This window comes from Schistocerca gregaria, chromosome 5 (genome assembly GCF_023897955.1).
Source record: "Schistocerca gregaria isolate iqSchGreg1 chromosome 5, iqSchGreg1.2, whole genome shotgun sequence".
Classification (NCBI taxonomy): Eukaryota; Metazoa; Arthropoda; class Insecta; order Orthoptera; family Acrididae; genus Schistocerca; species Schistocerca gregaria.
The window spans coordinates 459,449,475-459,476,378 of NC_064924.1; the positions used below are offsets into that span (position 1 = coordinate 459,449,475).

General features: G+C 40.6%; 1 protein-coding gene across 7 annotated transcripts in view; it reads left to right on the forward strand.

Annotated features, from left to right (window-relative positions):
• The window catches only part of LOC126273101 (structural maintenance of chromosomes protein 6), a 262,264-nt gene that overhangs the window by 212,206 nt on the left and 23,154 nt on the right, over positions 1–26,904 (forward strand). For all 7 annotated transcript variants that reach the window (XM_049976533.1, XM_049976532.1, XM_049976526.1 and 4 more), the window contains 2 exons: positions 5,555–5,764; positions 21,618–21,748. In XM_049976533.1, the coding sequence (XP_049832490.1) occupies positions 5,555–5,764; positions 21,618–21,748 (341 nt within the window). The remainder of the gene's footprint in view (positions 1–5,554; positions 5,765–21,617; positions 21,749–26,904) is intronic.

Sequence of the window (26,904 nt, forward strand, 5' to 3'; positions counted from 1 at the left end):
CCAGTACTCCAGCAGCGACTGAGCAGTGCTTTTACGGCATGGCAATAGCGGTCATTACACTGGGGGTCGCATGAGAGCTGTGATTAGCAGTATGTGTTTGTGGTGTTTCCAGCTGCGTGTATCGTAAACGAAAATGTGAAGATCTACTGAGACACCAGAGACACCATGCCTGATGGTTCTTAAGAGAGACACCCTGTATATGATCCTTGGATAAAGTGTGTCTCCCAGTATTTTAAAACACGGAGGAACTCAAACTGATAGCTGCATGTTATAATTATATTAACATTTAATGCATACTTCGGGATCAGGTGTCACCACACTATCTTACTGCCTTAGAGCGCTTCATTTCCATTAATGCTCAGTTTTTAAGTGATGATAATACTACATGCACTAACAAATCAATAATTACTACAGTTTCTCAAGTCTGCTTGTAATTTACTATAAATTGACTCACAACCTATAATACAAAGAATTGGTTAGATAAAGCATAAAGAGACAAATGTTAGGAGAATTGTGGTCTTAAAACTGAGAGTGGCTGCAGTTGATCAATTCTTCAGATAATCTGTATTTAAAATATATTCCAACAGGCTTTGTCACAGAAAACAACAAAACTGTCGCCAAATGACAGGCCAATAGTTTAAACAAGAATTTTATTTAGCTGCTGGTATATTCCAGTCAAGGCTGTTGTTCCAGCAGATGCTTATTGTATTTTCGTCATCAAAGTGTACTCAGCAGGCACTGACAATTGGTAAAGTCTTGCCTAGTAGCATTTATGTAGTTTGTGGCAATGATTCGTGTAAGTCAAAAAATAACAGATTGCCAGCATAAGAATTCCAGACAGCCACTAACTGCCAGCACTTACTGTTATTTGCACATTTTCACAAACATCATTAGTACCTTTCAAGGTGATACACACTTCACTTGCCCCCTAGACCCACTAAATCTCTATCTTGTTAACCACTTCTGAGATTTGTTACAAAAGCAGATCCAGCTATGTAATATGTTCTCTATCTCCATATTGCCTTTGAAGACAGGAGGGTGTGCAGTGGGGTTGTCCATTCCATAAGACTCTTTTCTTCATCACTTTACTACATAAGTACCCTGAACTAAATGTATCCCTTTGACTAAAATTACTTGCTGGTTGCCATTCCATACCTTAAAAATTACTTCTTCCAATCAAAACTCTCAGCATCAGACACAAAATGTGTGCCATTCCCAGTGCTCCAAAACAAAGTGTCTAGTGTGGTGTACAGGATGGTTTATAAAGTTCCAGTTTCAAAACACTGGAAGAAATGAACCACTGCGCAGAATGATGTAAGATTTGTATGGAATATTTTCAAACAAGGGGGAAACATTATTGGGGGGGGGGGGGGGGGGGGTCCAAATTTTACCACTAGTTGGCACTGTAAGTGGCAGAATTTGCAAAAAAAGAAAGGAGAAGAAAGAAGAAGAAGAAAAGTGCAGGGTACTTGGCTGTTTCTCAGTATGTACTCATCGTGACTCTCTCAGTGCACTTTTCTCAGAACGGTGATAAGAACTGTCGCTATGCACAAGTAGCTCTGCAGACATTTCAGACACTCAGGGGTATGAAAAAGACATTGGTTTGACATCTGATGGAGGTCTAGAGAAAATGATTCCATAATTAAAAAAGATAGGCTCTTTTGAAGACAATGTGATCACAGCATTGCAGGAGGGGGTCGAGCGGTGATATGCAAACATAAAACAGTGCGTGAGAAGCTGCCTGAACTTTGGACATAACTGTGAGAAAGGTGTATAACATTCTGCCAAATATCCTGCATTGCTTTTCATACAAAATTACTTTGTGCTGACCTGCCAGTAAGACAGACATTTGCTCTAGACTTTCTTACTCACATGGAAGCAGACAGTCAATGGCTGTGGAATATTCTGTCAACAGACGAAGCCAATTTCCGTCTCCATTGACAAGAGAATACACAGAGTTTTAGAATATGACCAAGACGAAATCCACACCCACATCAACTGTTACCACTTCATTCTGCAAAGGTAACTGTGTTGCAGGTCGGTGGCAACATTTATTGTAAGGCCATATTTTTTCAAGGAGATGGGTCCCGCAGGTATTGTTACATTTACTGTCACTTGTAAACACAATGAGAGTTACCTAACTAACAGTGCCACAAATGTTGAACGCCAAACTTGTGCGATCTTGCCCATTGCACAGTACAGTTTGTTTAATGTGCAGCTCACGCCATAGCTGTTGTATTGCGATTTGTCTGCAATTTGTAGCCGAATCTATTTACGTTATGGTGCTTACAGCACCATCTAGTGGGAAATTTCTAATTTTTTTCCATGACATTTCCCCCTTCTTTGATAATATACTGTTCAAATTTATTGTCATTCCAAGCAGTGGGTCTTTTTCTACAGTGTTTTGAAACTGGAACTTTAATTATAATCACACTGTACATGTAATTCATTAATGGGCACTGTCCAACAGCCCATTTAACTGCAGGCTGTTGCAGTTTGCCCATTTTGGAAGCCCACTCCCTGTTATCATAGCCTTAACTGAGGCATAACAGAGAGCCTGTGTGACACGGAAATGTTGCAGTAGCACATGACAAATGTCGAAGAACAAATAGTTCTAATTAAGAGTACAGAGTGTCATACTTCGTTGATCACAGAGTATTTATGAAAGTGACACTTTGCTACTGACATTTTCCTGCTGCTGTACCAAATAAAGCTTGTTGCATGTAGTTGTAATGAAGGTTTGCATAATGTGTTCTGTGGTTTTGACAGAGTTTACTGAGTGGAGGCCGTAAAGTAGTTCCAACCTATATAAATGAGTCAAAGCCAGTGACTGGACTTAAGGGTTCAGTTGGTGTTAATCAGAATACCATCATTCTGGTGACCAACCTTGTTTTTTCGTATCCATTCTATACAAATTAGTTTTAGTAGTAACTTTACATTTGTTTATCGTATCTCTAATGTTTAGATTAATTTCTTTTACAATCTTTCAGTGAGTATCCTAACATTTCATTAACTATGTTTTACATTTTTTGTTTGCTTTTGAAGATTGCACTCAACTATATGCAGAATGTACTAACTCGTTTAATGGAGTAATATTTGTTGTGAAATGTGGATGATAAATGACAATATGGATGCCTAGTGACTAGTGAAATGTGCCACCTCAAAGCATTGAAACTATCGTTACTCATTGGTTTCCAGGCAATTATGAGGAAAAGGTAGTGAATTTTTATTGCTACACGAATGATTTGTGCTATGAACATTCCTATACAGGGTGTTATAAAAAGGTACAGCCAAACTTTCAGGAAACATTCCTCACACACAAATAAAGAAAAGATGTTATGTTGGACATGTGTCCGGAAATGCTTAATTTCCATGTTGGAGCTCATTTTAGTTTCATCAGTATGTACTGTACGTCCTCAATTCACCGCCAGTTGGCCCAATTGAAGGAATGTAATGTTGACTTCGGTGCTTGTGTTGACATGCAACTCACTAGCATCAAGCACATCAGTACGTAGCATCAACAGGTTAGTGTTCATCACGAACGTGGTTTTGCAGTCAGTGCAATGTTTACAAATGCGGAGTTGGCAGATGCCCATTTGATGTATGGGTTAGCACGGGGCAATAGCCGTGGCATGGTATGTTTGTATCGAGACAGATTTCCAGAACGAAGGTGTCCCGACAGGAAGACGTTCAAAGCAATTGATCGGCATCTTAGGGAGCATGGAACATTTCAGCCTATGACTCGCGACTGGGGAAGACCTAGAAGGATGAGGACACCTGCAATGGACGAGGCAATTCTTCGTGCACTTGACGATAACCCTAATGTCAGCGTCAGAGAAGTTGCTGCTGTACAAGGTAACGTTGGCCACGTCACTGTATGGAGATTGCTATGGGAGAACCAGTTGTTTCCGTACCGTGTACAGCATGTGCAGGCACTATCAGCAGCTGATTGGCCTCCGCGGGTACACTTCTGCGAATGGTTCATCCAACAATGTGTCAATTCACATTTCAGTGCAAATGTTCTCTTTACAGGTGAGGCTTCATTCCAACATGATCAAATTGTAAATTTTCCCAATCAACATGTGTGGGCTGACGAAAATGCACACACAATTGTGCAATCACGTCATCAACACAGATTTTCTGTGAACGTTTGGGCAGGCATTGTTGGTGATGTCTTGATTGGGCCTCATGTTCTTCCACCTACATTCAATGGAGCACGTTATCATGATTTCATATGGGATACTCTACCTGTGCTGCTAGAACATGTACCCTTACAAGTACGATGCAACATGTGGTTCATACATGATGAAGCTCCTGCACATTTCAGTCGAAGTGTTAGTACGCTTCTCAACAACAGATTCAGTGACCGATGGATTGGTAGAGGCGGACCAATTCCATGGCCCCCACGCTCTCCTGGCCTCAACCCTCTTGACTTTCATTTATGGGGGCATTTGAAAGCTCTTGTCTACGCAACCCGGGTACCAAATGTAGAGACTCTTCGTGCTTGTATTGTGGATGGCTGTGATACAATACACCATTCTCCAGGGCTGCATCAGCACATCAGGAATTCCATGTGACGGAGGGTGGATGCATGTATCCTCGCTTATGGAGGACATTTTGAACATTTCCTGTAACAAAGTGTTTGACGTCACACTGGAACGTTCTGTTGCTGTGTGTTTCCATTCCATGATTAATGTGATTTGAAGAGAAGTAATAAAATGAGCTGTAACATGGAAAGTAAGGGTTTCCGGACACATGTTCACATAACATATTTTCTTTCTTTGTGTGTGAGGAATGTTTCCTGAAATTTTGGCCATACCTTTTTAGAACACCCTGTATATTATCTCAGATTGGTTAGGAGGATCAAAAGCCAGTCTATTGTGATCTATTTTGAGATTCCACTTGATGGCACCGTGAGCAGGAAAGGGGAATACAGTGTTGTGATATGAACTGGCGCCAATGAGAAGCAAAGGTGTACAGTGATGTTGTGTGTACTGGTGATGGAGAAAGGCTACCACCTTACATGATATTTAAAAGGAAAAATATTCCGAAACTAGATGGCCAGTGAAAACCACAAGTTCGCACAACGTAGAAAAATCAATTGGGTGGTTCTCTCCCAGATTTGTGAGTGCGTGAAATGAGCCTGAGACTCCATTCCACTACCACTGGTGGAAAACTCTTTAAAAAAATCAGGTTCACAAATTCACTGAATGAAACCGAGTCGGGACTCTATGGGAAGATGGTGACAACAACAATTATTCTTTCACATTCTTTCTCTAGTGATGATGATGAAAGTGATGATGAATCATTACGTTAGAATATATTTTCTGTGAATAAAACACAAATTAAAGCCACTATTCCCCCTCCCTGCCCTCTTAAAATTAGGGTGCGCGGATTATTCAATGGCACAGATTATTCACATATATTATTTTGTTGCTTTTATACTCAAATGTTGGTGCACTAATAAAATTATGTAGAACAGCTGTAGTTATTTATTCGGTTGAAATATTTCATCACACCATGGTTCATACTAATATTAGATGTCTATTTCTAGGGAAAAATTGAAGTTGATGATGTGGCCGGCAAAATGTATGTGAGAGCATCTCCATCTGCTACTGGTAAAGATGAAAACCAAATGGTTGGTAAAGATGTAAAATCATTGTCTGGTGGTGAAAGATCATTTTCAACTGTGGGCTTAATTTTGTCTCTCTGGGCTGTTGCTGAACCACCATTTTATTTCTTGGACGAATTTGATGTATTTATGGTAAGTCTCCATACAGGAAATTGGGTCAAATAAACACAATTTTAAATTACAATTATTTTACCTCATGCTAATGTGTTTTTTTTAAAGCACTTTGATGCTGTGATTGATTTCTGTATCTTTTTGTAATAGTGTTTTTTTACAGTCTCTACTTCCTTAACAGTTTTTACAACTTAAGTCCTGCTAATTGTATCTGGTATATGCTCGTATTTAGTACCAAGGTCATAAGTGATATTGTGAATGAATTTGGCATTTTCTTTTTCATGTCCAAAACAAGCTATAAATTATTCATACACAGGAAAATTCAATGCATCACTCTCTTTACACACACACACACACACACACACACACACACACACACACACACACACACACACTCACTCACACACACACACACACATACATATATGTTGTTGTCTTCACAGTACAATATGTTTCTTTCTGCCAATCTCATAATAATATGGCACATGTAAGTTTTTGGATACAGAGTGCAACATTTCTTTTTTTGTGTTTTTGACCACCGTTTTCTGTGTACCTCCATAAGTGGTACTGAGGAATAAATTAATGAAAGTGTCAGGTACAAGATAAAAAAGACAAAAATCGGCTTTTACCTGAGGAACCCTAGTTAGATGAAACTTGTTTGTAGGATTTTGAAAACATAGTTCCCTTGACTGCAGCTTGGAATGTAAATTGAGATAGAAAAGGCACAGTAATATGACAAGTAACTTCCTGTCTTGCATTGGCAAGGATGTAATGGGTATAGTGTCAAACAGATGAAATACTTGGAAAAAATTATGAAAGGCGAACAGGAGTATAACTCTATTAACAGCGTTGTCAGTCAACAGGGCAATATTTTCAAGATATCAACATCAAATTGGTGTGAAGTCTATTATATGCCTGAAAATGCAATTGAGTTACATTTCTGCACAAAAGAGGCAGGAGTAATGCCATCTTTATTCTGTATATAAGAAAAAATTATGCAGCAGGTTTCTCATTCAGATGGCACATTTGAATTTTGCATGTTTGTGAGAAGATTCTACTATACCTCTTGCAGGAAGGAGAAATGTCTGCCAGCACATTGGGCAGCAGCAGGATTGTTACTTTTCAAGACTGCAGTCAATTGTTCCACTGTATTGCTGCTCCTGACAATGGATTAGGGAATACGTATCCAGCAGTTTGAGGTGGGCCGTACATAGTACCAGACAGGATCTCAGTGGCCCCACTTGACTACCAGCTGAGAGGACAGACATATTGTTCATTGGCTGTGATGGACCGAGAAGCAACATTATTTGCCATGAGGCAGCTTCTGTGGACTGTGAGCACTGTGACTATCTATTTTTATGGCTTCTGTTGAGGTGCCAGCAGAGAGAGGCTGTTGAGGTGGTGCAACCAGTGACAATATTGGACACAGGAATGGCATAACACTGTCTTTTCTTGCAGACAACATCAGAATGGACATACATTGATCAGCGAGAATATTATGACCATCTACCTAATAGCTGGTATGTTCACCTTTAGCATGGATAACAGCGGTGACACATCGCGGCTTGGAAGCAATGAGGCCGCGAGTTGGGGGGGGGGGGGGGGGGGGTCAACACATCAATTGGAACTCGACACTGTTTTCCTCAAATCACTCCAGTTGACGATACTTCCTGGTCATCATGGTACCTTGCACAAGCTCCACTGGACCAATGAATGTACATGTGAATGTTCCCCAGAGCATAATTGAGCTATCTTACAGCTTGTCTCTGTCCTGCAGTACATGTGTCAAGGAGATATTCCTCTTTAAGGTGACAGATTCATGCCCTCCCATTGGCATGATGAAGAATATATCAAGATTCATCAGACGATGCAACACTCTACCACTGTACCAACATCCAGTGCTAATGACTGTGTGCCCATTGCTGTCATAGTGATGATGTGGTGTTAACATTGGCACCTGCATGTGACGCTAGTTGCAGAGACCCATCGTTAGGAGTGTTTGGTGCACTGTGTATTCAGGCACACTTGTATTCTCCCGATCATGAAAGTGTGATGTTAGTTCCACCATAGTTCACTGCCTGTCCTGTTTTACCAGTCTGCCCAGCCTACAACTTCTGACATCTGTGATGAGGGGTGGCTATCCAGCTCCACGACATCTGGACATAGTTTCCCCATGTTTTGCCACGTGCTGAAGGCACTCACCACAGCACTCCTCAATTACAAATTGTGCAGTTTCTGAAATGCACATGCCAAACCTCCAGGCCATCACAATCTGCCTTTGGTCAATTGCAGATAGATCGCGCACTTGCCCCATTCTATATACGGGCAGTACGCTTACCGATACTACATGCACCGTGCGTGTGTCTGACTAGCAATCATTCCTTGCCAGGTGACACTGCTATCACCTGGACAAGTTTTATATCATTAGTAGGTCAGTGGTCATAATGTTTTCACTGACTACTGTATGTATATGTGTGTGGAGCATCTGAGGAGACTGAATATTGTCATATTGCATTCGTCATTGTCATATGGGTCCAACACTTTACATATCATTGGGTATACAGTACAGTCACCTCTGGTTTGGAAAGCCAGTTATTTGGACAGAAAGTGTAACATTTCTAACGGTAAATCCTTTCTTCGAGATCTCCATGAAATTGCTTATCAGCCAAATAACAAGAGATTGCATTTTGCATGTATTATACTGACCTTCTTCAATGTAAAGAATGTTCAACTATTGCTCTGGCAACCATGTTCTCTAGATCTCTCAGCCATTGGATACATCTGGTCATGGGATGCTGAGACACTGACACGTCACCACATGCCATCCAATGTGATGAATGACCTCTGGCATAGAGTTAAAACAGCATGGACTGATGTAGCTGTATCTGTCATCCAAGTTCAGTTCAACTTGGTGCCCATCTGGGTTTTGTCCATTGTTGCTGCCATTGTTGCTCTATGTACTAAATTACACCACTGTACACCTCCAAATCCATCCTAGTGTATGGCCAACAGTGTAGTTTCAACTGGTTCTCTACTTAGTAATATATATCTGCATTTACCTGTGTGACATTTTTCCTTTTCTCTACACATTAGAGCAGTTCTTCCATTGTAGAGTTGTCAATTCTCTCGCACACATATTTTCTCCATTAGAGTAACAATAGTGTAACTCTTGTTTATGACTACTTTCAACAAAATAACATACACAACAAGTGAGCATGCTGAGAACAGCTTCATGATACGTTTACTCCCTTATGAAGTATGCTGTTAACAATTAGTTTTAATTTGAAAACAACAGTAACATTCATAAATACAGAAATGAAAGGATAAGTAATTTACTCTGTCCATCAACAATTTAAGGAAAAGATAATGTGCTACTTGCTGTAAAGAAGCCAGGTGAAGTTGCAGACAGGCACAATTAAAAGGCTTGTACATTAGCTCCCCCCATGAACCATGGACCTTGCCGTTAGTGGGGAGGCTTGCGTGCCTCAGCGATACAGAAAGCCGTATTGTAGGTGCAACCACAACGGAGGGGTATCCATTGAGAGGCCAGACAAACGTCTGGTTCCTGAAGAGGGGCAGCAGCCTTTTCAGTAGTTGCAGGGGCAACAGTCTGGATGATTGACTGATCTGGCCTTCTAACAGTAACCAAAACGGCCTTGCTGTGCTGGTACTGCGAACGGCTGAAATCAAGGAAAACTACGGCCGTAATTTTTCCCGAGGGCATGCAGCTTTACTGTATGATTAAATGATGATGGCGTCCTCTTGGGTAAAATATTCCGGAGGTAAAATAGTCCCCCATTCGGATCTACGGGCGGGGACTGCTCAAAAGGATGCCGTTATCAGGAGAAAGAAAACTGGCGTTCTACGGATCGGAGCGTGGAATGTCAGATCCCTTAATCGGGCAGGTAGGTTAGAAAATTTAAAAAGGGTAATGGATAGGTTGAAGTTAGATATAGTGGGAATTAGTGAAGTTCGGTGGCAGGAGGAACAAGACTTTTGGTCAGATGACTACATGGTTACAAACACAAAATCAAATTGGGGTAATGCAGGAGTAGGTTTAATAATGAACAGGAAAATAGGAATGCGAGTTAGCTACTACAAACAGCATAGTGAACGCATTATTTTGGCCAAGATAGATACGAAACCCACGCCTACTACAGTAGTACAAGTTTATATGCCAACTAGCTCTGCAGATAACGAAGAAATTGAAGAAATGTATGATAAAATAAAAGAAATTATTCAGATAGTGAAGGGAGATGAAAATTTAATAGTCATGGGTGACTGGAATTTGGTAGTAGGAAAAGGGAGAGAAGGAAACGTAGTAGGTGAATATGGACTGGGGCAAAGAAATGAAAGAGGAAGCCACCTGGTAGAATTTTGCACAGAGCACAACTTAATCATAGCAAACACTTGGTTCAAGAATCATAAAAGAAAGCTGTATACATGGAAGAAGCCTGGAGATACTAAAAGGTATCAGATATATTATATAATGGTAAGACCGAGATTTAGGAACCAGGTATTAAATTGTAAGACATTTCCAGGGGCAGATGTGGACTCTGACCACAATCTATTGGTTATGACCTGTAGATTAAAACTGAAGAAACTGCAAAAGGGTGGGGATTTAAGGAGATGGGACATGGATAAACTAAAAGAACCAGAGGTTGTACAGAGTCTCGGGGAGAGCATAAGGGAGCAATTGACAGGAATGGGGGAAAGAAATACAGTAGAAGAAGAATGGGTAGCTTTGAGGGATGAAGTAGGGAAGGCAGCAGAGGATCAAGTAGGTAAAAAGACAAGGGCTAGTAGAAATTCTTGGGTAACAGAAGAAATATTGAATTTAATTGATGAAAGGAGAAAATATAAAAATGCAGTAAATGAAGCAGGCAAAAAGAAATACACACGTCTCAAAAATGAGATTGACAGGAAGTGCAAAATGGCTAAGCAGGGATGGCTAGAGGACAAATGTAAGGATGTAGAGGCTTATCTCACCTGGGGTAAGATAGATACACCTACAGGAAAATTAAAGAGACCTTTGGAGATAAGAGAACAACTTGTATGAACATCAAGAGCTCAGATTGGAAACCCAGTTCTAAGCAAAGAAGGGAAAGTGCAAAGGTGGAAGGAGTATATAGAGGGTCTATACAAGGGTGATGTACTTGAGGACAATATTATGGAAATGGAAGAGGATGTAGATGAAGATGAAATGGGAGATACGATACTGCGTGAAGAGTTAGACAGAGCACTGAAAGACCTGAGTCGAAACAAGGCCCCCCGAGTAGACAACATTCCATTGGATCTACTGACAGCCTTGTGAGAGCCAGTCCTGACAAAACTCTACCATCTGGTGAGCAAGATGTATGAGACAGGCGAAATACCCTCAGACTTCAAGAAGAATATAATAATTCCAATCCCAAAGAAAGCAGGTGTTGACAGATGTGAAAATTACCGAACTATCAGTTTAATAAGTCACAGCTGCAAAATACTAACACGAATTCTTTACAGACGAATGGAATAACTGGTAGGAGCTGACCTCGGCTAAGATCTGTTTACATTCCGCAGAAATGTCAGAACACATGAGTCAATACTGACCCTATGACTTATCTTAGAAAATAGATTAAGTAAAGGCAAACCTACATTTCTAGCATTTGTGGACTTAGAGAAAGCTTTTGACAATGTAGACTGGAATACTCTCTCTCAAATTCTGAAGGTGGCAGGGGTAAAATACAGGGAGCGAAAGACTATTTACAATTTGTACAGAAACCAGATGGCAGTTATAAGAGTCGAGGGGGATGAAAGGGAACCAGTGGTTGGGAAGGGAGTGAGACAGGGTTGTAGTCTCTTCCCAATGTTATTCAATCTGTATATTGAGCAAGCAGTAAAGGAAACAAAAGAAAAATTTGGAGTAGGTATTAAAATCCATGGAGAAGAAATAAAAACTTTGAGGTTCACCGATGACATTGTAATTCTGTCAGAGACAGCAAAGGACTTGCAAGAGCAGTTGAACGGAATGGATAGTGTCTTGAAAGGAGGGTTATAAGATGAACATCAACAAAAGCAAAACGAGGATAATGGAATGTAGTCCAATTAAATCGGGTGATGCTGAGGCAATTAGATTAGGAAATGAGACACTTAAAGTAGTAAAGGAATTTTGCTATTTGGGGAGCAAAATAACTGATGATGGTCGAAGTAGAGAGGATATAAAATGTAGACTGGCAATGGCAAGGTAAGCGTTTCTTACGAAGAAAATTTGGTTAACATCGAGTATAGATTTAAATGTCAGGAAGTCTTTTCTGAAAGTATTTGTATGGAGTGTAGCCATGTATGGAAGTGAAACATGAACGATAAATAGTTTGGACAAGAAGAGAATAGAAGTTTTCGAAATGTGGTGCTACTGAAGAATGCTGAAGATTAGATTGTAGATCGCATAACTAATGAGGAAGTATTGAATAGGATTGGGGAGAAGAGAAGTTTGTGGCTCAACTTGACCAGAAGAAGGGATTGGTTGGTAGGACATGTTCTGAGGCATCAAAGGATCACCAATTTAGTATTGGAGGGCAGCATGGAGGGTAAAAATCATAGAGGGAGACCAAGAGATGACTACACTAAGCAGATTCAGAAGGATGTGGGTTGCAGTGGGTTCTGGGAGATGAAGAAGCTTGCACAGGATAGAGTAGCATGGAGAGCTGCATCAAACCAGTCTCAGGACTGAAGACCACAACAACAACAACAACAACAACAACAACAACAACAACAACAACATTAGCTTTCGGCAACAACATTCAAGCACTGTCTAGTGGTGTGCACAGGGACAAAACTGCCAATAGACACAGTGCCGGGAGGCTGTGGGGCAGGGAAATGGAGAAAAGGAGGAAAAAAGGAGAGGATCATCTGGATCATTCCCTCCACCACCACCTTTTCTGAACTCTGAGATGGGAGTTACCCTTACAACACATTCTCCACTCCCAAAACCATCCCAGTCTCAACCTACAGTAACATGCTGTCCCCACACCCTCCACCCAGCAATTTCCACTGCCTATGTCGTATCACCTCCTCCTTATTCCATCTCCCACCCTCTTTGTGTGCTGCCCTCTGCCAAAACACCTGCTTACCATTCCCCTTCCCTGCTTCTCTCTTTATTTGATCCATGTTTCCCCCTTCCCCACGCATCGCCCTGTTACACAGTCTCCTGATGCTGTTGGGAGTCTAATCCCTGCACTCTGTGCCAGAGAATGTTCTTCTCCCCCCCCCCCCCCCCCCCCAATCCGTACACTGCTGTCCCTTCCCCTCTTCCCCTTCCCCGCCTCCTCCAGATTGCTGCTTCCATTCTATGTGAGAATTGCATTCTGTTCTGAGCTGCTGAAGTAGACGGTTGTGTGTGCGTGAGGTGTGCTTATTTGTGTGAATGAATGGTGTGTGTTTCTTTTTTTTTGATGAAGGCTGTGGCCGAAATCTAATGTGTAGGTGTCTTTTAAGTATGCCTGTCTGCAGCTTAATTGTTCACCTTTAAAAGAAAGGAGTTAGGTATTCAGCCATAAAAATCTTTCACCGCTACACAATTGTGTATAGAATCTAGTAGTTAGTAAAAGTGTAAAAGTTTTAATAACGTGTGTTGCTGTTGTAAACATTCATACGTAGTAAAGCAACAGAACATCCATTGTGCATTATTTGTTTTGGCACTCTGTTGCCCATTGAGACTAGTATTTTAACATGTACCAATATTACTTACTTGAGAGTAATTGTTTCTGATCTCAGACTAGTTTTCAATCATAATCAGCAGAATTACTCACAAGTCACACAGAGTTCTACCAAAATCAGTCAGTTTCTATGAAAGTAAGCACTGTCTGTCTCCCATCTTACAGTTAGGTTCCTGTGATTACTTTATGAAATGTGAATTACCCTTTTAAAATATATATATATATATCTAAAGAAAGATACAAAAATCATCAAAATGTACATCTTATTTCTTTATGAAGTAGATTCAAAAATGGTTCAAATGGCTCTGAGCACTATGGGACTCAACTGCTGAGGTCATCAGTCCCCTAGCATTTAGAACTACTTAAACCTAACCAACCTAAGGAGATCACACACGTCCATGCCCGAGGAAAGATTCGAACCTGCAACCGTAGCGGTCGTGCGGTTTCTGACTGTAGCGCCTAGAACCGCTCGGCCACTCCGGCCGGCGAAGTAAATTCATTGCTGTATCATTATTTTTGTACTGCTATGAATATGAAGTACTCTGTACATGTGGAGGAGAAGTCTAAGACAGTGTAGGGAGATTAACATAGTTCATTTGTTCAATGAGTTATATCATAGTTTAGTAGTGATAGAATATTCAGAATTTTATTGACTGGTTTTTATAACCCAAGCACTTTTGAGCCTATAGGCCTTCTTCTTTCATCGAACAGGAACTATTCATATCAAATCTGTTAGAAAACAATTTCCCTGTCTTCCTTGAAAGTCTTATTCAGGTTTGCTGCCTGATCCTAAAATCAACTTGACTCGATATTTCGGCGATCCAACTGGTCGCCATCTTCAGGAAAATGCTGCTTCTGCTGATGAGTCCCACTGAGAACTGACGCCAGGTTGCAGATTAACGTCCTATATAGGCACCATTCAGTTCACGGCGCATGTGCTGCCCATCAGGGTTTCTGCCTTCCAAGACAGGGAGGTGGAGCCGCCCTAAAACACTGCTGGCAGCAATATATTGCAATCAAGGCCGCACTGAAGAACGTTCAGTTTTGATACGAGATAATACAGGATTCCACGTCTTACTAAGAGGAAACCCATTGTCTCTGTTGATTAAATTATCCAGCCAACCTGATTTCAATCGCTTCTTTGTAGACACTGTTCTAAAAACCGGAAATGTTGGCAACTACCACAGTTTTATCAAATTTCATACTGTGTCCCTCATTTAGGCAGTGTTCTGCTACTGCCGATTTTTCCGTCTGCTGTAGCCTCGTATGACATCGATGTTCCACACACCTGTGCGAATCGAACGGTCAATGTAAGCTTTCCCACACTGACACGGAATTTTGTACACACCAGCTTTCCTAAGCCCTAAATCAACTTTCGCAGATTCGAGCAGAGTCCTAATCTTAGAATGTGGACGGAACACACTCTTAATGTTAAAATTCCTTAAAATTTGTCCAATCTTAAACGATAAGCCTCCAGCATAAGGAAGAAAGGCCACAGATCTATGTTCTCTTCATACATCTCCGGAGATGGTCCAAACTCCATAGCCCAACGAATCTGCTTCTCGGTGTATCCATTTTCCTTAAAAACAGCCATCAAATGCTCAAGTTCTTGGGTTAAACTGTCTGCATCGGAAATTGCATATGCTCTCCATACCAACGTCCTAAGGACGCCACTGCCTTGGTGTGGTGGATGACAACTCTTAGGATGCAGATACCAATCTCTGTGTGTCGGCTTTCGGTGAACACTGTGTCCCAAAGCACCATCTGGTTTTTTATAAACCAGAACGTCTATAAATTGAAGCATCCCATCATTTTCAACCTCCATAGTAAATTTGATACGGGGATGAAGACAGTTGAAGTGGTCCCAAAATCTATTAAGTGCATCATGTCCATGTAGCCAGACAAAGAAGGTATCATCCACGTATCTCCAGAAGCACTTTGGTTGCAAAGCTGAAGTCCTCAGTGCCATGTCCTCGAAGTCCTCCATAAATAAATTGGCGACTGTGGGTGACAAAGGACTACCCATAGCCACTCCATCATTCTGTTCAAAAATGTTACCGTTAAATAAAAAATAAGTGGACGTCAGCACATAACGACAAAGCTTCAACAGTTCTTCATCCAGTTTTTCACTGATCAAACTAAGGGACTCTTCCAGAGGAACTCGTGTAAATAGGGATACCACGTCGAAACTCACTAACGGATCTGAAGGACTCAACTTCAAAGATCCCAATCGTCGAATAAAATCCACCGAACTGGATATATGGTGTTCACAATTGCCAACAAATTGACTGAGAACAGATGATAAATACTTTGCCAGGTTATAAGTGGGTGCATCCAAATTACTAACAATAGAGCATAGAGGAATCCTTTCCTTATGCAACTTAGGCAGACCATACAACCTAGGCGGAACGGCAGCACCAAGATGAAGTTTCTTACGTAAATCTTCTGACAACGAACTCTTTTTCAACAGTGAAAGTGTCTTACGCTTGATCCTTTCTGTGGGGTCATTTACGCTTGATCCTTTCTGTAGTGTCATTAGGTAGTCTTCTGTACACCGGGTCATTGAGAAGTAAATCCAATTTTAGGACATAATCACCCGCGTCATTACAACCATGGCATTCCCCTTGTCAGCTGGTAAAACTACTACTTCATCATCATTCCTAAGGGGACGAATGGCTGCTCTCTCTGTGGAAGAGATGTTATCCAGCAGTGGTTGAGCCCGACGTAATGTGTGTAACACTTCTTGCCTTATTTCCTCTGCTTGTTCCTCGGGTAGGCTGTGTACTGCTTGTTCTACAGAGCATATGAACTCTGTGGCAGGAAGTCTCTTCGGAGTGGGCGAAAAATTTAAATCTTTCTCCAATACCGACACAGTGGGCCCATCCAACACCTTGTTAGAAAGATTAGTCACAGTACACTGACGTTTATCCGCATCTGATGCTGTAGAACAAGAAAGAAGCCATTCAAATTTCGAGTATCATCTTGTAACGGCATCCTATGTGCCCAATCTGATAGTGCCCATGTGGAATCATCAACCCATTGTCAAACATCCCTTGAAAACTGCGATGACAAGTTCAAATGTAAGTAAAATAAATCTTTGGAAACAATATCCAGCTGTCTGCGGGTAAAATGAATGTGTTCTCTTATAAGTGCTTGGCTTGCATGTTCCTTAATCCTATCAGCTCTCTTACTATTAATAAAATGAATAAATCTGGCGAAATTAGGAATCATACCTTCGTCATGGCATCTCAGCAAGAAGGCGAGTGTACTCAACAGCTTTCCTTTCTTCCTCCGAAGTTCTCAGCAGGACTCATCAGCAGAAGCAGCATTTTCCTGAAGGTGGCGACCAGTTGGATCGCCGAAACATCGAGTCAAGTTGATTTTAGGATCCGGCAGCAAACCTGAAGAGACTTTCAAGACTTATTACGCCGGGAAAGCCTATGTAATCACATCAAGTACCTCCACGGGGAGGAGATGGTGAGGGCGGCAGACAGTGAAGTGCTGCAGATTAGACTGAGGGCAGGGGAGAGGTGGGGAGGGAGGGGAGGGGAGAAGTGGCAGAGAAGGAGAGAAATAAAAAGACTGGTGGAATGATGGCTGTATGGTACTGGAATGAGAACAGGGAATGGGCTGGATGGGTGAGGTCAGTGACGAACGAAGGTTGAGGCCGGGAGGGTTACGAGAATGTGGGATGTGTTGCAGGGGATGTTCCCACCTGTGCAATTCAGAAAAGTTGGTGTTGATGGGAAGGATCCATAGGGCACAGGATGTGAAGCAGACATTGAGATGAGGGGTATCATGTTTGGCAGCGTGCTCAGCAACAGGGTGGTCCACTTGTTTCTTGGCCACAGTTTGTCAGAAGTCATTCATGTGGACAGACAGCTTGTTGGTTGTCATGCCTACATAGGCTGTAGCACAGTGGTTGCAGCTTAGCCTGAAGAGCACATGTGTTGTTTCACAGGTAGCCCTGTCTTTGATGGGATAGGTGATGTTAGTGACTGGACTGGAATAGGTGGTGGTGGGAGGATGTATGGGACAGGTCTTGTATGTAGGTCTATTACAGGGGTATGAGGTAAGGGGTTGGCAGCAGGGGTTGTGTAAGGATGGATTAGTATATTGTGTAGGTTTGGTGGACGGCAGAATACCACTGTGGGAGGGGTACAATGATAGTGGGCAGGACATTTCTCATTTCAGGGCATGACAAGAGGTAATCAGAACCCTGGCAGAGAATGTAATTCAGTTGCTCCAGTCGTGGGTGGAACTGAGTTATGAGGGAAGTGCTCCTCTGTGGCCAGACAGTGGGACTTTGGGAGGTGGTAGAGGACTGGAAAGATAAGGCATGGTAGATTAGTTTTTTTACGAGGTTGGGAGGATAATTACGGTCAGTGAAGGCTTCAGTGAGACCCTCGGTATATTTTGACAGGTACTGCTCACCACTGCAGATGCGACGACCACAAGTGGCTAGGCTGTACGGAAGGGACTTCTTGGTATGGAACGGGTGGCAGTTGTCAAAGTGGAGGTATTGCTGGTTGTTAGTAGGTCTGATATGGATGGAGGCACTGATGTAGCCATCTTTGAGGTGGAGGTCAACATCTAGAAAGGTGGCTTGTTGTGTTGAGTAGGACCAGGTGTAGAAAATTGGGGAGAAGTTGCTGAGGTTCTGGAGGAATGTGGATAGGGTATCCTCATCTTTGATCCAGATAGCAAAGATGTCATGAGTGCATCTGAACCAGGTGAGGGGTTTAGGATTCTGAGTTTTTAGGAAAGATGCCTCGAGATGGTCGATGAACAGGTTGGCATAGGATGGTGCCATGCGGGTCACCATAGCCATATCCCGGATTTTTTTGTAGGTTGAACCTTCAAAGGAGAAGTAATTGTGGGTGAGAATATAGTTGGTCATTGTGACTAGGAGGGAGGTTGTTGGTTTGGAATGCATTGGGTGTTGGGAAAGGTAGTGTTCAATAGCGGTAAGGCCATGGCATTAGGAATGTTAGTGTATGGAGAGCTGGCATCAATAGTGATGAGGAGGGCACTGTGTGGTAAAGGGACAGGAACTGTAGAGAGTCAATGGAGGAAATGGTTGGTATCATTTATATAGTTGGGTAGGTTCCAGGTAGTAGGTTGGGAAGGTTCCAGGTAGTAGGTTGAAAGTGTTGGTCTGTAAGAGCAGAGATTGTCTCAGTGGGATAACAGTAACAAGCCACAATGGGGTATCCTGTGTGGTTATGTTTATGGACTTAATGAAGCATGTAGAAGGTAGGAGTGCGGGGAGTGGTAAGGGTGAATAGAAAGATGAACTCTGGGAAGAGGTGGTTCTGGGATGAGCCTAAAGATTTGAGTAGTGACTGGAGATCCTGCTGGATTACTGGAATGGGGTCACTGCGGCAAGGTTTGTAGGTGGAAGTATCTGACAGCTGGCGGAGTCCTTCCACCAGGTAATCCTTGTGGTTCAAAACAATGGTGGTGGAGCCTTTGTCCGCAGCTAGGATTACAAGGTTTTAGATAGTGGACTGTGATTCTTTCTGTGGATGTAAGGTTAGTCTGCATGCTGAGGGATTTGGGGAGTGATGATGAGGCAAGGTTTGAAGTTAAGAAATTCTGGAAAGTTAACAGGGGGTGGTTTGAGGGCAGTGGGGATGGATCACGGTTGGATGGAGGAGTGAACTGAGTTAGGCAAGGTTCAATATTGGTCTTTGGTTGAGTCTGATTGGTAGGGTTGGTGGTGAAAAAGGGTTTCCACTGTAAGGACTGGGAGAAGGAGAGAAGGTCTTTAACAAGCCCTACATGACTGAATTTGGGAGTGGGGCAAAAGGTAAGGCTTTTTGGAAAGTTGGAAAGGACTGATATTTCTGTGGGCTAAGGATTGTGGAGGAAAGGTTTATGACTGTTTTGTGGGTCAGTTTAGGTTCCTCCCACCACCAAACAGAATCCAGTGAAATTTTGCTATTGCAATGTTTACCGAAGAAAAAAAGGAAAGTAAAAAGGATAAAAAAACTGATTCATCAAGAGCATAAAACACTCCAGTTTCAAATTGCCATGCCTTCTTGAAAGTAGTCAGTGCAGGCTTCAACATTTTTCTGTTATGTATTGCTTTAGCACATGCGTGCATCACTAAGTTTAGGACAGAATGAACAGAGAAAGAATTGTTCTCACTCGATATTTCGTGAGAATTTTGGAGGAAACATCAAAAAAAGTGCAGCTAGGTGAATTACAGCTCTATAAATAGAACAGAGAAAGAATTGTTCTCACTCGATATTTCGTGAGAATTTTGGAGGAAACATCAAAAAAAGTGCAGCTAGGTGAATTACAGCTCTATAAATAGTCGTATAGATCTTTCTCTGAATGCAGAAACTTGTCTAATGACTTACGAAAACAGTGTCCAAACAATTATGGCAATATTTAATAATATTTTCTTAAGTTCATGTACAGTACAAGCTAAGTTTACAATGTGACGCCTATTTGAAATTTAAATCACGTAATGCATTTATATTTTCAATAGTGGCACTCTTGTAACAAAAATACGCATTACCAGTAATGAAACACAGCGTTCAGCCATTACTACCACAATGACACTGTGCACAATATGGTTTAGTCGTTGAGGTCGGCAGTTTGCGAACGTGAAACACCCATTTCTTAACATGGGAATTGAACTATTTCTTTAAACTAGTTGAAATACACATGAACTCTGAGTATAAAGACAGTATCTAATTTTAACATTAAATAACTACCAGTCATCACTTATGTCCTAAAATTTAGAATGTTTTATATTTAGGAACAGGAAAAAATGCTTGTTTCTATGACATTTCATGTTATTCATCGGATAATGGTTTAAACAAAATGTATCTCTTTCTTGTTATCTCATTCCATGGTTGAGCAGCTACCTGTCAGGTGGCCCCATGAACAGGAGGAATAAGATTGAGCTAGATACTGTTACAGATGATAGCAGTGTAAGCAAGTTACTCCCAGTAATAAATGAAATCTAATTTGTTAAAAGAGCTATGTGTTTGTTATAAAAGCAGTCTCACCTAAAAAGATTTAGTTTTGGAAACGTTGGTAGGCTTAGGGAAGTATACTAGCACTAATCAAGAAAATGTTGATTACTAAGCAATTTAAAATGTTGGTAGATTGTTGGGAAATGTTTCCGGAAGGTGGGATTGCTTAAAGTGTTGCTTTATGTTGTTCAGACATTGACAAGGTTCATATCTTGTGTTTATGTACTATAGAACTGTTGTTATTGACATATAAGTTTATCGTGTACCAAAATGCTGCCTTCTCCTGCACTGTTGAGTCTCTGACAGGCCACACTACATTGCCCTCATTTTTAGAAACATGGGATTAATGTTTGAATTTACTCTTAACATCTGCTAAATTTGCTTTTTGATCATTTAAGTAAGTATTTTCATGTGGGGTTCACTTAAAACTACAATAAATGATTTGACTTTAAAACCAATAAATTTTTAAAACTAATAAGTTTTACCAAAAAATTGAACTAACAGACAGAACATGAGGGAAGTGGAAATAAATATTTGTTATGCAAAGTGGCTTAAATTGCCTTCTCATTAGGTCTAGCAATTTGAAATATTGTTGAAGTATGTAAGTACTTAACTTCTATCATCCATTGTCTGCCTGTGGACTGGATGGTACAGCTTTAGAATTGTTGACAATGCTGTCCTGAGAGCATAATAGAAGACAAAAGTGGGAGTAAATCTCTGTTCTCTTTCAGAATAGGTCTCTGGTCATAGGAATAGAAGATTAAAACTTTGTAGATAACAGCACACATTTTCATAATAGAGCCAATTTTATGTTACATATATGTATTTTATTCACTGTTTATAGCTTTTTGTAGCTTCACATGTAAGGTTTAGGATCAGCTGTTAATACATTGCCAACAAATGTTCTGTCCAATAATGGACAACCTGAGAAAATTGTGCTACTAGACTGTACATTTATGTAGAACAAAGCAACTAAGTTTCTCCTCACTGTCGTTTTAACATGTATAGTAGTTTATGAGTGCAACATTTGATATTTTTCTACTTCACTGCATTGCCGAAATAAATAGTTATGTAATCATTAGGATTAGCCATTAAGCTTGGATTGTGTGGGAAATTCTCATAATATTTCAAAACGCAAACAGTTTCTGTAATTGATGTAAAACTTTATCATCGAACCTTTTCCAACAGGACAAGGTTAACAGACAGATTGTTATGGACTTGCTACTGTTCCATGCCAATAGTAATGGATTCCAGTATGTATTTTTAACTCCTCAAGACACGTCATCTGTGAAGACAGGGAAAGATTTAACCATTCACTGGTGAGTTCTAGTTTCATAAATATTAAACTATGGTTTTCAAATATAGTGTGTTCCCAGTCTTCATTGCTGCTTTAAGAGTCTTGGTACCCTTGTGCCCATATTCTGGTATATTTTCTAGTGATTCTAATGAAATCTTTTTCATATGTCTTTATAGATACACATCTTTTTCAGCATAGACTCAGTTGAGCTGTGGTTTAAAACAGTTTGTGATTTCCTCAAAAGTGCATGTGGAAATTTCTCTGTTCCATGAAGGAATAATCAAAATTGAATAGAATTTTGGCTATGTATGATCCATTATGATACAGTCAAATGATAAAATGTACACAGCAAGTAAATATTGTCTGTCTACAATCAGTGTTTTATTAAAGTGACTTCGTGCTGCTCCACATGCCGTGCACCTTATCAGGCAGACTAAATGTGTGTCTGAGGCTTGACACACTGCAGTTTCTGTCATAGTCCAAACCTGAATTCTGTTTCTGGAGAGCTAATTGCCAGTTGAGGAAATTTGTTTGGTGTATGACATGCTTGGTGAATGGATTGGCAAGGAAGAAGGTGTATCTGTTTTGTGGGAAAGATGTCTTTAGAGTTTTCTTGCCATTGCTTAGATGAGTATCAGCCTGTTGGAATAAAGCTGCAGGTGTGTACTGAAGGGAAATTACCACTTCTAGTTCCACATCTTCGTTGATGTAGTTGTTGCTTTTGCAGGCACCTACAGTCCCAAGCAGTGATGACGGCATGTTTACAAATTACATATTCATCTGTGTTGCCTACAGTCCTTGGATAGCACAGGAGGTATTAGATTTAGCTGACAAAAGAATAAAATATAAAAATGTAACCAATGAAGCAGGCCAAAGGGAATACAAACAATTAAAAATGGAATTGAAGAAAATTCAGAGTTGCTGAGCAATAATTGTTAGGACACAAATACAAGACTGTAAAAACTTGCATGAGTTGAAGAAATATAGATGCTTTGTATAGGAAAATTAGAGAGACCTTTGGAGGGAAAAAAACCAGGTGAATGAATATCAAGAGCTCAGAAGGTAGGCCAGTACTAAGCAAGCTGGAAGTTTGGAAGGAGTAGAAAGAGGCTCAGTATAAAAAGAACAAACTTGAAGGCAATATTATAGAAAGAGAAGAGGAAGCAGGTGAAGATGAGATGGGCGTGTGATATTGTGAAAAGAATTTGACCCATCACTGAAAGACATAAGTGGAAACAAAGCCTGTGGGAAAGACCACATTTTCCATTAGAATTATGGAGGTTCGCGGGAAGGTAGCCCCACCAAAGCTAACCCACTGGTGTGCATTTTATATGAGACTAAGAAAATACCCTCAGACCTTAAGAAGAGCCTAATAATTCCAGTTCCAAAGAAGGTAAGTGCTGATAGATGTGAACATTACTCAACCGTAAGTTTAATAAGTCATAGTTGCAAAATATTGACAAAATTATTTGCAGAAGAGTGAAAGAACTGGTAAAAACATATATTGGGGAAGATCAGTGTGGATTCCAAAGAAATATAGGTACACATGAGCCAATACTAACCCTGTGAATTACCTTAGAAGATTGGTTGAACAAAGGCAGATGTACATTTATAGCACTTGTAGATCTAGATAAAGCTTTTGACAGTGTTGACTGAAATACACTCTTTGAAATTCTGAAGGCAGCAGAGATAAAATACAGGGAGTGAATGATTATTTGCAACTTGTACAAAAACCAAATTAGAGTTATAAGAGTTGAAGTATGTTAAAATGAAACAGTGGTTGAAAAGGCAGTGAGACAGGGTTTGTAGCCTATCCCCGACAAATCAGGAAAAAGAAATTAAAAAGTTGAGATTTGCAGATTATATAACTCTGTCAGAGACAGCAAAGGACAAGAAAGAGCAGTTGAATGGAATGGATAGTGTCTTGAGAGATATTACAAGATGAACATCAACCAAAGGAAAACAAGGGTAAAGGAATGAGTCAGGTATCAGGCGATGTTGAGGGTATTAGATTAGGAAATGGGGCACTAATAGTAATAGATGAGGTCTTCATTTGGACAGCAAAAAACTGACTTCAGCCACAGTAAAGAGGACATTAATACAGACATTAAAGCAAAAAAGGAATTTCTGAAAAAGAGATATTTGTTAAAGTCCCCCGTACATAATCAAATTTGTCAAATTTTGCTCTTATCTATCCATAGATCTGTCAAACAAGCCCACACATGAGCCAGCAAATTTGTCAGTTTAACCTCACTCTTGAAGCAGACATTTTTGTATATGTATTTTGACATTAGTGGGAGTGGCTAATATTCACATAAACATTGGTTCTGGCACTCTGTTTAGAGGAGGAGGAGAAAGGGGGGGGGGGGAGGGGGAAGAAGAAGGCTCTAGTCTAGGGAATGGTTTAAAGTGAGGGCTAAATATATATGTGAAAACCTGTTAATGGAAATGTTGCAGTTGGCCCTTTATGATTACACCAACTTTCTCTGAATAGACAGTGAAACTATTAATGATTATATGTGTGGCTAGGCCAGCAGCTCCATGTGCAGGGAACCCAGCCGCTTAGTGCAATTCTTTTTGGTTGGGGCCAATTTGGCGACTTGCATGTCGATGAGAATGAAATGAAGAAAGCAACGCTCGGGTGGAGACCTCCGACCCAGCCAGGAATTGAACCTGGGCCCCTTGCATGGCATTCCAACATGCTCACACTCGGCTTTGGCAGTGGACAAAACTTTTTAATAATTTGTTTAGAGTTACTTTGCCCTCACATTCAAAAAGAAGATATAACTGTGAAAATTTATTCTCTTATTCTTGGTCCTCTAATGACAGTTCATCACAACATGGAAACATATAGCATACAGCACCATGGAAGAACTGGAGAGCTTCGATATTTATTTATTTTCCTCTCCCATTTGTATGTTGTGTATAGAATATTGATTTTCTTCTTAACTTTTACATGCATACTATATGGCTGGGAAAATTTGGCATGTCCACTAGTCACTAGTTTGCTAATTACCAGTGCTATTTAGTTTTTAACCGTGTTAATAGTTTCCATTGTTCTGGAAACTCACAATACAGTGCGGTAGATTAATATAAACTTTTTTTCACAAAACATATCTGGAGAAACATCAACACCTGCAAAGTCCATCATCTTGTGAAATTTTCCATCAATCAAAATTTCTCTCCTACATGCTCTGCATTTGACAAAAATGTCAAACAGTGCTGCACAAAGTCAGATATTTGGTGAACTTAGTCGTTTGACAAATTCTTTGATTGTGGAAGCGGGGCCTAACCTCTATTAAAATTTAAGTATTAGGTAGACTTCTCTGAAGGTGTTTGTCGGGAGTGTAGCTGGTACCAAAGTGAACCCGGATGACAAACATTTGGACAAAAAGAAAGCAGAAGCTTTTTAAATATGATATTGCAGTGCCTCTGTTATTCTGAATTATTATGCAATGTACCTATGCAAGTATGTCCAAAGGAAGAGGCACTGTGGCGACCTCATCTTTTATAAAATGGATTAAATGTACACATCGACACTGGGCAAACGACTTTCGAGTAAAATGTCTTCCCTAAATGGGAATGTACATAATGGATGCACAAGTACACATTGTAGATACATGGTTGATGCCACAAGGAAGTTGGGGTCTGGCTGTGAGTCATGCACGGATAATCAAATGGTAAGGCCACTGCTCACAATAAGGAGATATCCAGATTTGATTCCTGGTTCATCACAAATTTTCTTTGTTGTCATTCCATTCTGAGCTGATGGATGTCCATGTTCACAATTGCAAATATAATAAAAGTTTTCAAATTGTGGTGATATAGAAGAATGCTAAAGATTAGATGGGCTGATGGAATAACTACAGAAATAGTTGGTACAGAATTGTGTGAAACAGAAATTGATGACCCAACTTGAAACAGGAGGGATTGGTTAGTAGGACACAACCTGAGGCATCAAGGTATAGTTAATTTGATAACAGAGGAAAGGTGTTGGGGATATTCCGAAACCCTCTCTCTTGTTGTTGTTGTTGTCGTCATCGTCGTCTTCAGTCCAGACGCTGGTTTGATGCAGCTCTCCATGCTACTCAATCCTGTGCAAGCCTCTTCATCTCTGAATAACTACTGCAACCTACATCCCGCAGCCAAATATCGAGTTAATCTGGGTTAAATGCTGACTTGACTGCAGTTAACTTTTAATTGGCATTGCTGCAGTCGGCCCTTGGTCTCCCTCTACGATTTTTACCATCCATGCTGCCATCCAATACTAAATTGGTGATCCCTTGATGCCTCAGAACGTGGCCTACCCATCAATCCCTTCTTCTGTTCAAGTTCTGCCACAAATTCCTCTTCTCCCCAATTCTATTCAGTGCCTCTTCATTAGTTACGTGATCTCCCCTTCTAATCTTGAGCATTCTTCTGTAGAACCCCATTTCGAAAACTTCTATTCTCTTGTCTAAACTAGTTATCATCCATGTTTCACTTCCATATATGGCTAAATTCCATACAAATACTTTCAGAAAGGACTTCCTGACACTTAAATCCATACTTAATGTTAACAAATTTCTCTTCTTCAGGAACGCTTTCCTTGCTGTAGCCAGTCTACGTTTTATATCCCTCCTTCTTTGACAATCATCAGTTATTTTGTTTCCAAAATAGCAAAACTTATATCTTCCTTTGTAGGCACTGTCCATTCCATTCAGCTGCTCTTCCAGAGAGACAGAGTTACAATGTCATCAGCAAACATCAAAGTTTTTATAGCTTCTCCATGGATTTTAATTCCTACTCCAAATTTTTCTTTAGTGTCCTTTACTGTTTGCTCAATATACAGATTGAATAACATCGGAGATAGGCTACAACCCTGTCTCACTGCCTTCTCAACCACTGCAACTGCCATCTGATTTCTGTACAAATTGTAAATAGTCTTTTGCTCCCTGTATTTTACTCCTGCCAACTTCAGAATTTATAGGAGAGTATTCCAGTCAGCATTGTCAAAAGTTTTCTCTATGTCTACAAATGCTACAAACATAGGTTTACTTTTCCTTAACTTATCTTCTAAGATAAGTTGTGGAATCAGTGGTGCCTCGTGTATTCCAACATTTCGATGGAATCCAAACTGATCTTCCCGAAGGTTGGCTTCTACCAGTTTTTCCATGTGTCTGTCAAGAATTTGTGTTA